Source organism: Podarcis muralis, chromosome Z, assembly GCF_964188315.1.
Source record: "Podarcis muralis chromosome Z, rPodMur119.hap1.1, whole genome shotgun sequence".
Taxonomy (NCBI): domain Eukaryota; kingdom Metazoa; phylum Chordata; class Lepidosauria; order Squamata; family Lacertidae; genus Podarcis; species Podarcis muralis.
This window is the reverse complement of record NC_135673.1, coordinates 31,633,148-31,644,109: the sequence shown is the minus strand read 5'-3', so window position 1 is coordinate 31,644,109 and position 10,962 is coordinate 31,633,148. Positions and strand designations below refer to the sequence as shown.

At 45.3% G+C, this 10,962-nt stretch overlaps 1 protein-coding gene and 1 pseudogene across 1 annotated transcript; both read right to left on the bottom strand.

The window, feature by feature from the left end:
• Positions 1-3,349: 3,349 nt before the first annotated feature.
• On the bottom strand, positions 3,350-7,852 carry LOC114589315 (protein UXT pseudogene; annotated as a pseudogene).
• Positions 7,853-8,714: 862 nt separating this feature from the next.
• On the bottom strand, positions 8,715-10,233 carry LOC114589206 (40-kDa huntingtin-associated protein-like). The gene has a single exon (XM_028715384.2). The coding sequence runs from the start codon at positions 10,152-10,154 to the stop codon at positions 9,078-9,080; it is 1,077 nt and encodes a 358-aa protein (XP_028571217.1). The 5' UTR covers positions 10,155-10,233; the 3' UTR covers positions 8,715-9,077.
• Positions 10,234-10,962: the final 729 nt, after the last annotated feature.

Sequence of the window (10,962 nt, the reverse complement as noted above, 5' to 3'; positions counted from 1 at the left end):
CCGCTGGGGGAGGTGCAGGGCTGTACAGAAAGCGGGGGTCTCGTGGAAACAAGGCTCAGGCGGTTTGTCGAAGTGGATAATGGGGGGTGATCCTAGGTGTGTAACCAGGATTGTGTGTTGAGCACGTTATTTTATGGTAGAGAAACGTGGACAAATTACACCTGCCAGGCGTATTATGAAAATTTCTGGAAATCTCTCACGCTTCCACACATTTTTTATGGTATTTCGGCCAGTCCTCATAAAGGTGTCCTAATAAAGATGTTTGATTTTGAAAATGATAGACCAACATATTAGGGTGGGACATCTGTGTGAAAAAGAAACAGCAAATCAAGAGACTTCTTCCAACTGAGCATTTATTCTCCCATTGCAGCCTGGAAATCCAAACCATCCAGCAACATATAATAATCAGATGTGGAGAAGCAAAGTAATCACACCATAGCTGTCAATGTTTCCCTTTTTCTAAAGGAAATTCCCTTATTCCGAATAGGATTCCTCGCAAGAAAAGGGAAAAGTTGACAGCTATGACTTACACTACGTTTTAACACCACTTGCACACCATAAGGCTTAAACTGCACATAATTTTTAAAAATATTTGTCTACTATAAAATGAAAAATCCTCCAGTCATGCTGGCCACATGACCCAGAAAGTGGCCTGAAAAGGAAGATGAGTGCTGCACCCCATAGTCGCCTTTGACTGAACTTAACCGTCCAGGGGTCCTTTACCATTACCTTTTACTTGTACTGTTTTTAAAAACTATTTCTAGCTGTTTTAAATGTATGTAAGTTGCCTTGATGCACATGTTTGTTATAGGAAAATCCTCAGGCTCACTAGGATTACCAAACAAAGACACCAGCCAGGAATGTAGGAAAAAAACAGCAGCCAGTAGGCCTGGTCTTCATTCAAATAACTGTTGCAACAGGACTTCCACCCACCACATGGGAGAATGGGGAAGAAGCAGAGAACAAAGGGTGGCTCCCACTTTTATCAGTTTTACAAAGATACCCACAACACCCCTAAAATTACATCATGCATATATCACAAATACATCACATGTTGAAAAGGTCTGGCAACAGAAACTTGAGCATCAGGGCTTGCCCCTCCCTTACCTTGACCTCCACCAAACACAAGAGATGTCCCTTTTCCCCAGCTAAGTTAATCACAGCCTTTTGTCTTGATCTGGGTTTGCTATTGTTTCTTGAATGGCTACCTGCAAGATGGAGCTGTTTCGCCTGGCCTTCGGCATGGACTCACTCTGATCCCGTATATGGGATTTCGCATGTAAATTTCCACTTGGCTTTTTTGCTGGCTCCAACTCCCAGCATGAATAGCTGGCATCGGGTGAATATCTGATGTTTCCTCCCTTTATGGTCTTGATTTATGGGCTACACTAAAATGAGGCTGTATTTTAAGTTGTATTTTGATTAACTCTTTGCTTTCTATTATGTTTTATTGTAATTTATATTTGGTGTTAGCCGTGGGGAGGACGGGGTATAAATGAAAAATTATTATTATTATTATTATTACCTGTCTGGCACTCAGGTATCAGGATGCTAGAGATTATCACTCAGGCAGAGGGGCTGCTGAGTACCTGAGCTCACACTTTATGGGTTATGGCTGCCCTCACTCATGTCCCAAGCTCCCTCCATGGTAGCCATTTCCTTCCTAAACAGAACATTGGAAATTGTGTGGTGTTGTGCATTATGTGGTGCTTTGAGGAGACACTGTGTGTATGAACAAAGAGGGGGTGCACACTGTGTGCTGGAGGAGCAAACCCCCCCAATCATTGTAAAAAATCCCTGTAACAATGTAAAAGGGGATTAATAAATTAAAACATTCTCTTTTTCTATTGGTGCAGTAGTGTTGCTTTATCCCATTGCATTTGTATTCCTTCCTTCTCTAGGCAAATCTTTAAAAATGTAGTATAAACATCAACAATTGGGAAACACTTGCCTGCGAGCGCTTCAGTTGGAGAACAGCCTTTACCAAAGGTGTCATGGGCTTTGAAGACACTCGAACTCAGGACGCAAGGGAGAAATGTGCTAAGAGGAAGGCACGCTTGGCAAATCCACACCGTGATCAACTCCTGTCTGGAGACCAATGTCCCTACTGTGGAAGGACGTGTGGATCCAGAATTGGCCTCCACAGTCACTCACGGACTCATTGTTAAAACCGTGTTTATGGAAGACATTCTTACTCGGCTGTGAGTGATCGCCAAAGAAGTATTCCTTCCTTTAAACGTTGCATTGGCAGTTAGAGGTGAAAGCGAGTTCCAGTTCGTATCTGGTTTCCAATAAAAAAAGCCAATGGTGTGTGCCTCAAATCCAATGTGCAAATGCCAGACTCACAGCCAATGTATAATCAAGAAACTGTTGATTATTAATCTGAGACTTCGTCCTTGAGTATGTGACATTATTGTCATGATTGTTTTCTGATAAGTCATATCCTGTTTGTCCAATCATTGTTCTTGTTAGGAAAAAATAAGATTGAGGAATGGTACCATTCTTCAATCATTTTTTTCCTGGTCTGTTTTAATTTTGTTATAACTTAGGCCTGGTTTTTTGTTTTATTTTTTAAAAAAACTGGTTTACTTGAGCCGGACAGAAAGTGTAGGCTTCTAAAAAGTTGTTATTGATGCCAGGGGCTTAACTATCCTTTGAGGGTAAAGTATTGGAAAAGTCTCTTGAAAGATTAATCTCTTGGGATCTCATTTCACTTTTACGCTATTAAAAACCCCCTCTGTTGTTTTATTACATGAGTGTTTGAGTTGATTGATTTCATATTCTAATGATTTTGTACTCATGGTGAGCTGCATAGAAAGTTTTCTGAAGTGTCAGGTTATGTGCATATTTAATAAAACAATAGGTAAATGAAGTGCTTTCCCCTTTATTTTTAGCAATGTATATGGACCTAAGGCAGGAGTAGCCAATAGGTCCAATATAGGGCTATTCAGATGTTGCTGGAATACAAATCTAAGCATCTCTGAGAATTGGCCATGCTGGCTGGGGCTGATGGGCGTTGGAGTAAAATAGAAGAAAAAAGTTTTGTGGAGGGCAGTGTTCACTACCACTGAACAGAATTTTCATTGTATGGGGCTTAGACCCCCTCATTTTTAGACCTTGGAGCTGATGTATTCATCATGGCTGCAGAGACCTCACTGCAACCTAGAACTTCCATGCTTCACATCACAGCATTGAGCATGGCTGTGAGAGAGGTACCAGAGACAAAGCTTAAAATGATCCTTTGCAGTATTCAAAGGGTGAAGCATTGGCATAAATGATCAGCTCTGCGCAGTTGTGTAGTGGGTTGCCAAAGTCATGGTTGGTAAAAATCAATAACTGCTGTTTTGGGTTGTTGTTTTTTAAAATAATCATATTTATTTATTACTTTCACAAACTGATATGAACTTATAAGATACAGAACTAAGAACACAGAATAAGAACTAAGACACAGTTCCTGGGGAAACAGAGGCAGAGAAGGGTTGAATATATGAAGCAGTGAAATCAACCACCCCAAGAGAAACTATTCTCTCTCAAACTCTCTGATCTGCTATCCCTGTAAGCACATTCACCCTACCCAACTCATAAGGGTTTCCTCAGTTACAAACACAGTTCCTGCTGCCACCACCAAAATGCCCAAGAGACTAACTCTTCTTCCAGCATATCACATTGAAAACGCCCCCTCTAGGAAGGGCAGGTGCCTAAAGGAAGATGTCCCTTCTGGTCTCCTCAGGCAAATCTTGGAGACCTTGGAGTTCATGCAAGCCCTCTAAAACCATCTTAATATTGGCTTTGATCTTGGCAGAGTCTTTGGTAAGGGCTTCACTGAACTCTGTTAGTAGCTTCTTGTTCTTCTCAATGAAGGCAAGCACCCCAGGAAGAGTCAACTCCACAAATAACCCATAACCCAGTGCTACAAATATAGTGGAGACATCAGGCACTTCTACATTGACATAGAAATTGTAGCCTAGATCCACTTGAGTCGTCAGCTCCTGGCTTCCTATCTCCTGCAATCACTCAATAATATTCTTGAGCTGAAGTTACTGAGCCACATTTTCATAGACCTGATCTCGCTGCTCCAGAACCCTCTGGAGACCCCTCTGCAGAACTTCACCGACGATAGCTTTGCACTGGAGCACCTTCTCCTGTACCTGCCGCTCACCTGGCATTCTGACGAGGTTCCCGCGGGAGCTTTCATGCCAGAGCCTGGAGGGGAGATCAGTGGGACTGTTACTCACTGTAACTCTGGGCCCTCCTGCCTTCCTCCCAAAGAAACAAGAAGCTGGACGTTCCGCAATCCAGTTGGGAACTGAAGGGCTGGGTGAGGGAGCGGAGGGCCTGGGGGGGGGGGGAGACGTGGGCAGGTGGGCGAGGGAGGCTACCCTCCCTCCACACGGATGCTTCCACAACTGTTATGCTTTTGATGAATTGGTGAATTCACTTTGAGTCCAAGTAAACAGGGAATAATGTAATTCCTCAAAACTTGAAACTCAAGATAATCTTTCCGCCAAGCTAGTGCAACTGTAATATAATAAACAGTGATTTGCTTAAATGCATCTCACCACTAGTGTTCAAAATTAGCCAGGCACCAGGTGCATTTTGCACCTGACTATCAACCACTTGCAACCAACTGAAGATACCTGGACACCAGGATGGTGCCTGACATCTCCACCATCTGGAGGTGCATGCCTGGATCTTGACTGTTTTCACATACTAATACCACATCCTATGTAATTCCATCAGTTATATTTTATCTGCACAATCAGAATGGTTTTCAGAAACCAAAATGCTTTTTCTTTGCAGCCTGAGCTGGAGCAGTGGACATTATAGTTAATGGTTGTCACTTGTCTTCATTTACCCCACCCCACTGCCCTGCTCACAACTGTGAAGAATATTCCTACGCTACGAACTGTCTGTGTCACCATTAAGAAAAAGAGGTAGGAATAGGCCAATGTGGACTGTCTATGAATAAAGTGATTTTTTCCCTTTTATGTTCTCAAAGTTCTTAACCTAGTTCAAGGTTGTCATCTGAACTAGCCAGATGTTTAACTGAGAATCAATCAGTCTGTCCATCCTTTGAAAAATAAGACTTTTTAGAGCCATCTTGCCCAAAAATGGCAACCAGATATTCCATTTGGGCAACTGTAACCTTGGCTCAAGGAGCCATTTTGTGCCTAGCTTATATAACTGAATTTCTAACATTGCTCACTACAATCTAGTGATAGCTAGGCATTTACACATATAAGTAGATGCTAGTGCACCTGTAATATAATAAACAGATTTGCTTAAATGCATCTCATTTTGCATCTGGCTATCAGACACTTGCAACCAAGTAAAGATGCCTAGGTGCCAGGATGGCGCTTGAAGTCTTCTTGGGGTTTTTCTTTTTGGCGCCTGACATCTCTACCATCTAGGATGCATATGACTGAAGCTGTGTCCCAATAATAAAACAAGGCTGACATTTAAGTTAACTGGTTTAGGATTGGTAAAGGCACAAAATGCTTACCTTACTCTCTGTAAATTCCAAACAAAGCAAGTTATTTTTACAATCAAAGAGGAAAGGAATTCTCTTTAGTTAAGAAGGGTAGAAAAAAAGACAAAGGAAGTCTCATCATTATAAGCCCCAACATTCTATAGAATATCTGAGGAGCACCACATTGTCTGTCCTACATGATCTACCCATTGTGGTCTATGAATATGCCAAATTTCAAACTGATCTTTTGTGTGGCACAACACTAAGAATGAAAAAGTTTTTCATTCTGGATTGGAACTGTAACATGAATAAGAAACATTTATTTATTACTTCCATCACATATACAGTGGTGCCCCGCAAGACGAATGCCTCGCAAGACGAAAAACTCGCTAGACGAAAGGGTTTTCCGTTTTTTGAGTCGTTCCGCAAGACGAATTTCCCTATGGGCTTGCTTCGTTTGCGAGTTTGTTTCCTTTTTCTTAAAGCCGCTAATAGCCGCTAAACCGTTAATAGCCGCTAAGCCGCTAATAGCCGTGCTTCGCAAGACGAAAAAACCGCAAGATGAAGAGACTCGCAGAACGGATTAATTTCGTCTTGCGAGGCACCACTGTATGCTGCCAAGATACCTGAGATTGCTTTGGCACTAGAGTTGTTTGGTGGTGATAGAGCAGTCTGGGTGGTATAAAGAAGTGAGTAGAAGCACCCTCTTCCACAGGGGTACCAACTTAAATAAAATATTGGGGTGGGAGCAGGTAAGCCCCACCATGCATAACCAAACACATGACACAGCACACATACACTATTTGAATGGCAAAGTCCATCAACGGGGGTGGGGTGGGGGGTGGACCCCTCAAATATTTTATTACAGGGCCCAAACGGACCTCAGCCCCAAGAAGCTGGCTCTCATGCTCTTCCAACACTTCTTTTCTTCAGACTGTAAACTCACAACATGGGCTAAGATTTGTGAGCTCAGTTGTCTAACTTGACATTCATGTAACTTCCAGTGAGTGACTTTTAAAGTAGAAAAGGCATGAGCCTAAAAATGGACTGAAATACAGGGCACACACACCCATTTAAGTGGTGGTTACGTTCTGAGGCACCGTGCATGTTAGTGAAATCATATTTTTGAAACACCATTGAAAAAGCCTGTGCACACACACACCCCTTCCACCCCTTTTTTGGAATGTTTTAAGTCACTTCTGGGTTCGATGTGATGCACGTACAGTGGCACCTCAGGTTACATACGCTTCAGGTTACATACACTTCAGGTTAGACTCTGCTAACCCAGAAATAGTACCTCGGGTTAAGAACTTTGCTTCAGGATGAGAACAGAAATTGCGCGGTGGCGGCGGGAGGCCCCATTAGCTAAAGTGGTGCTTCAGGTTAAGAACAGTTTCAGGTTAAGAACGGACCTCTGGAACGAATTAAGTACAGTGGTACCTCGCAAGACGAATGCCTCGCAAGACAAAAAACTCGCTAGACGAAAGGGTTTTTTGTTTTTTGAGCTGCTTCGCAAGACGATTTCCCCTATGGGCTTGCTTCGAAAGACGGAAACGTCTTGCAAGTTTGTTTCCTTTTTCTTAACACCGTTAATACAGTTGCGACTTGACTTCGAGGAGCAACTCATAGAACGCGGTGTGGTAGCCTTTTTTGGTTTTTTTTAAGACTTTGGTGATTTTTGAAGCTTTTCCAAAACTTTCCCGACACCGTGCTTCGCAAGACGAAAAAAATCGTAAGACGACAAAACTTGCGGAATGAATTGATTTCGTCTTGCGAGGCACCACTGTACGTAACCAGAGGTACCACTGTATGTACAATTGCACACCTATTGAACATGCATAAGTAAGGGGTTGCCTGCATAAATAATTAAGCAACCTATTCCTGCTCAAAATCTGTACTTTAACCATTTCCCAGATGCATCTTTTGCTGTTGCCTCTTTTAAAGTCTATGATATCTATAAAGGGATTATTTTCAAAAGTTACTACATATATTATCATTAGCATCATCAGCAATTACAACAGTACAGTCATACCTCGGAAGTCGAATGGAATCTGTTCCAGAAGTCTGTTCAACTTCCAAAACGTTCGGAAACCAAGGTGTGGCTTCTGATTGGCTGCTGGAAGCTCCTGCAGCCAATTGGAAGGTGGGTTCCAAAGAACGTTTGCAAACCAGAACACTCACTTCCAAGTTTGTGGCATTCGGGAGCCACAACGTTTGACTTGTAAGGTGTTCAGGATTCAAGGTACGACTGTACTAGGAAATAAGACTGCACACACCTCAAGCATTACCAGTACCACCCTCATCCTTTTCTGCAGCAGAGAAGACCTCCGCCTCCTACCCATTACTTACTGATATAAGTAATAAATAGGCTTGCTCTCTAACAAAGCTTCATAAGGCAATACAAGACCAGGGCTATATGAGGCATTTATGCAAGTCCAAGGCATTTTTACTCTCATCTGGATTTAAGGCTGGAAGGCAAAGGAAAAGTGTGGTGCACTAAGGCTAAGTTTCAAATCAGCAACTTGTGACACTGCACAGTATCATTTTTATTTTGCTCAGTTTTCACCACCAAAGTGATCTGCCTGGGGCACAAGCACACATTAAAGCATCAGCCTTGGTTTTCAATTTGCTGGCTTTATGCAGTCTAGGCCTACATGAAAGTCTCTTAAATCTGATTTTAAACGGACAGGATTTTTTTGATTCTTGAATAATGATTACAGTAAGCCTGCAACTTAAGTGCATTTAACTTTTGTGCATTCAGCTTTACGTGCGCAGCAATTTGTGTATATATGGGGGAAATGACACTGGCAATCCTATCTGCCACTGAACCAGGTGTGAAGCCCGGAATGTAACTCCTGCATATGTTGTGGGCTTACTGTAATGAATTTTGTATTCAAACACTAAAAAAGCCTTCCCCAACTTGGTACTCTCCAATGTTTTAGACTACACTACAGTTTCCATCAAGCCATGCTGGCTGGGGCTAAGGCAAGTTGGAGTCCAAAGCAATCTAGAGGACACTTGGTTGTGGACGGTTCCAATAACATAAGAAGAAAACTGGCAGCATAGTTTTCAAGCAAGAATCCAGCAGTTCAACACAAAGCCCTGTGCAAAAGAACACAGCTACCTCTCACATGTGTACTTACACTTTAAAATGTAAAATATAAATAAGTACCAACATTTAAAATTCCGCAACATTACTTTCAAGTTTACAATGTGTAATAAATTAAGTGTGATTTCTGGAACCAACGATGAAGAAAGTGTTTTATAAAGTCCAATATGATAAAATCAGCCCAACAGCGGGGGGAAATGTGGGACACCTCGTGTTTTTCTCTCAAGTCCTTAGTGAAGTCTAAGTAATGTTAGGAAAGAATAGATGTGGGTAGGAAGAAAGTAAGCCCCAATAGAATGAAAGGCAGTGCTTTGCCACGGTGTTTCCTTCATGCAGAGAAAAGGTGCAGTAGACTTAATGGAAAATGCAGGCTGGAAGCTAGGAGGACAGAGACTGAAGTGTCACTTCCATCAGCAAAGCAAACCTTCTTTGCAACACTTCTGTGAAAAACAAAAAAGAGTCGTCTAAGAACCATACGCTATACCAAAGTACCCTTGGTCATATCCCCTGACCTGAGGGACTGATCATTTCCTGTACCACCAGATGGAGGAGGTGATTCTGCTCCGGAGTGAGCAGCGGCCAGAGTTCCTTCTGCAGCACCTTGAGCGCCTCCAGGTCTTTCTCTTGGCAAGCCATGACAGCGGACTGCAGCAGCAGGAAGAGCTCGGAGGGCACGTAGCCCGGCGAGGCATCCAGGGCCTCCCAGGAGTACTTCTCGAGGGTCTTGGCGTGCTCGGGCATCAGCTTGGAAGGCGGAGGCTGGAGCAGCAGGAGAAGAAGGACGCGGGCCACCTCGCAGTGCAGCAGCTCGTCGAGGAAGGCTCCCGGCGGCGGGCTGACCGGAACGGAAGAAGAAGCGGCTGCGGCAGCCGAAGACGACGATCCACCGGCAGAGGGTCCTGTGCCGGCCTGAGCCATCAACTGAGCCTGGGTGAGCACAGCCAAAGCACCATCGTGGTCGCGGCAAAGCAGCAGGCAGGAGGCCACGTCGCGTAGGCAGCGCAGAGCCTCCAGGGGCAGCTGGGCGACCGCCAGGAGGTCGGCGGCGCGCAGGAGGGCCGGCACGGCTTGGCCCGGCTCTCCGCCGGAGCGCAGCTCGTTGCCCAGCTCGAGCCAAAGCCCGGCTGCCAGCGCGGGCTGGCCCAGGTCGAGGCGCAGGCGGGAGCCGAAAGCCACGCAGTTCTGGGCAGCCGGCAGGTGTTCAGACAGTCCCAGCCCGGGGCCTTGGCGCAGGCGGAGCTCCCGCTCGTGCTTGAGCCAGAGGCGCGCCGCTTCGCCCAGCGCCGCCGCTTCTCCAGGCGCGTGCCCGAGGCTCTGGGCGCAGCGCGCCACCGCTAGCTGGCACCAGGCCGCGTACGGGAGGCTCTCCTGGGCCCGCAGCTCCCTGGCCAGCGCCGCGAACTGCTCGCCCGCCTCAGACACGTTCGGCTTGCGCAGGAAGCGCCGGCGGAGCTTGGCCGACACGAGCCGGTAGCGGGTCAGGAAGTCGCCTCCGCCGCCCGATCCCGACCCAGATTCCCCTCCGCTGAAACCAGGCGACAGGCCGCCACCGCCGGTACCCGGGACGGACAGCATCTTCCCGACTCCTTCGGCTTCACCGACAGCTCTCCTATGCTAGGCCCCGCAGGAAATGGCGACAGAGAGTTGCCGGGCGACGGAACAGGAAGTGAAAAAAAGGCGTTGCTAAGGGCCGTGTAACCATGGCGACCGCGGAGGCAGCCGTTCCCATCCCTGGGCTCCATCTCTGGGCTCAGCTCAGCGCACTCCTACCTGTACTTTGCTTTCCAGGCGCAGATCCAGGTGGAACAAAAAGGGAAAGTTTTCACAGGGAAAACGCTGGGGCAAAACAACCAACAACATACCAGACGCAGCACTTTAAATCACGGAACCTGTGCCTAGTAACACAGCACAAAATGATGTGTCTTTCTGGGGGAAATGACTCTTTAGCGCTCAGTCGGAGCAGTTGAGTTTTCCGCGGGATAGCCGTTTTCTCCTGTTTGAAAAAAAAATTCCTTCCAGTAGCACCTTAAAGACCAACTAAGTTAGTTCTTGGTATGAGCTTTCGTGTGCATGCACACTTCTTCATCTGTAACTGCTCCTGTTTGAAGTTAGAGTGGGTTTTCCGTGGGAAAGGAGCAGGGCAAGGGGGGGGGGTTATGGGAATTGTAAGGTTTCAAATATAGAATGAACGTTGCTAACTGCACAAGGTAAACACACATACATAAGTATATGAACCACATATCTAAAACAGTACAGGAAAGCAATCCAAAAGCCATCTTGACTCTCCTAAAGACTCTAAATATTTCCTCTGCCTCCTTAATTCCCCTTGCCTGAGAACATCAGGGGAAGTTCCTGAAAGGATTCCTCTCCTACATCTATGAAC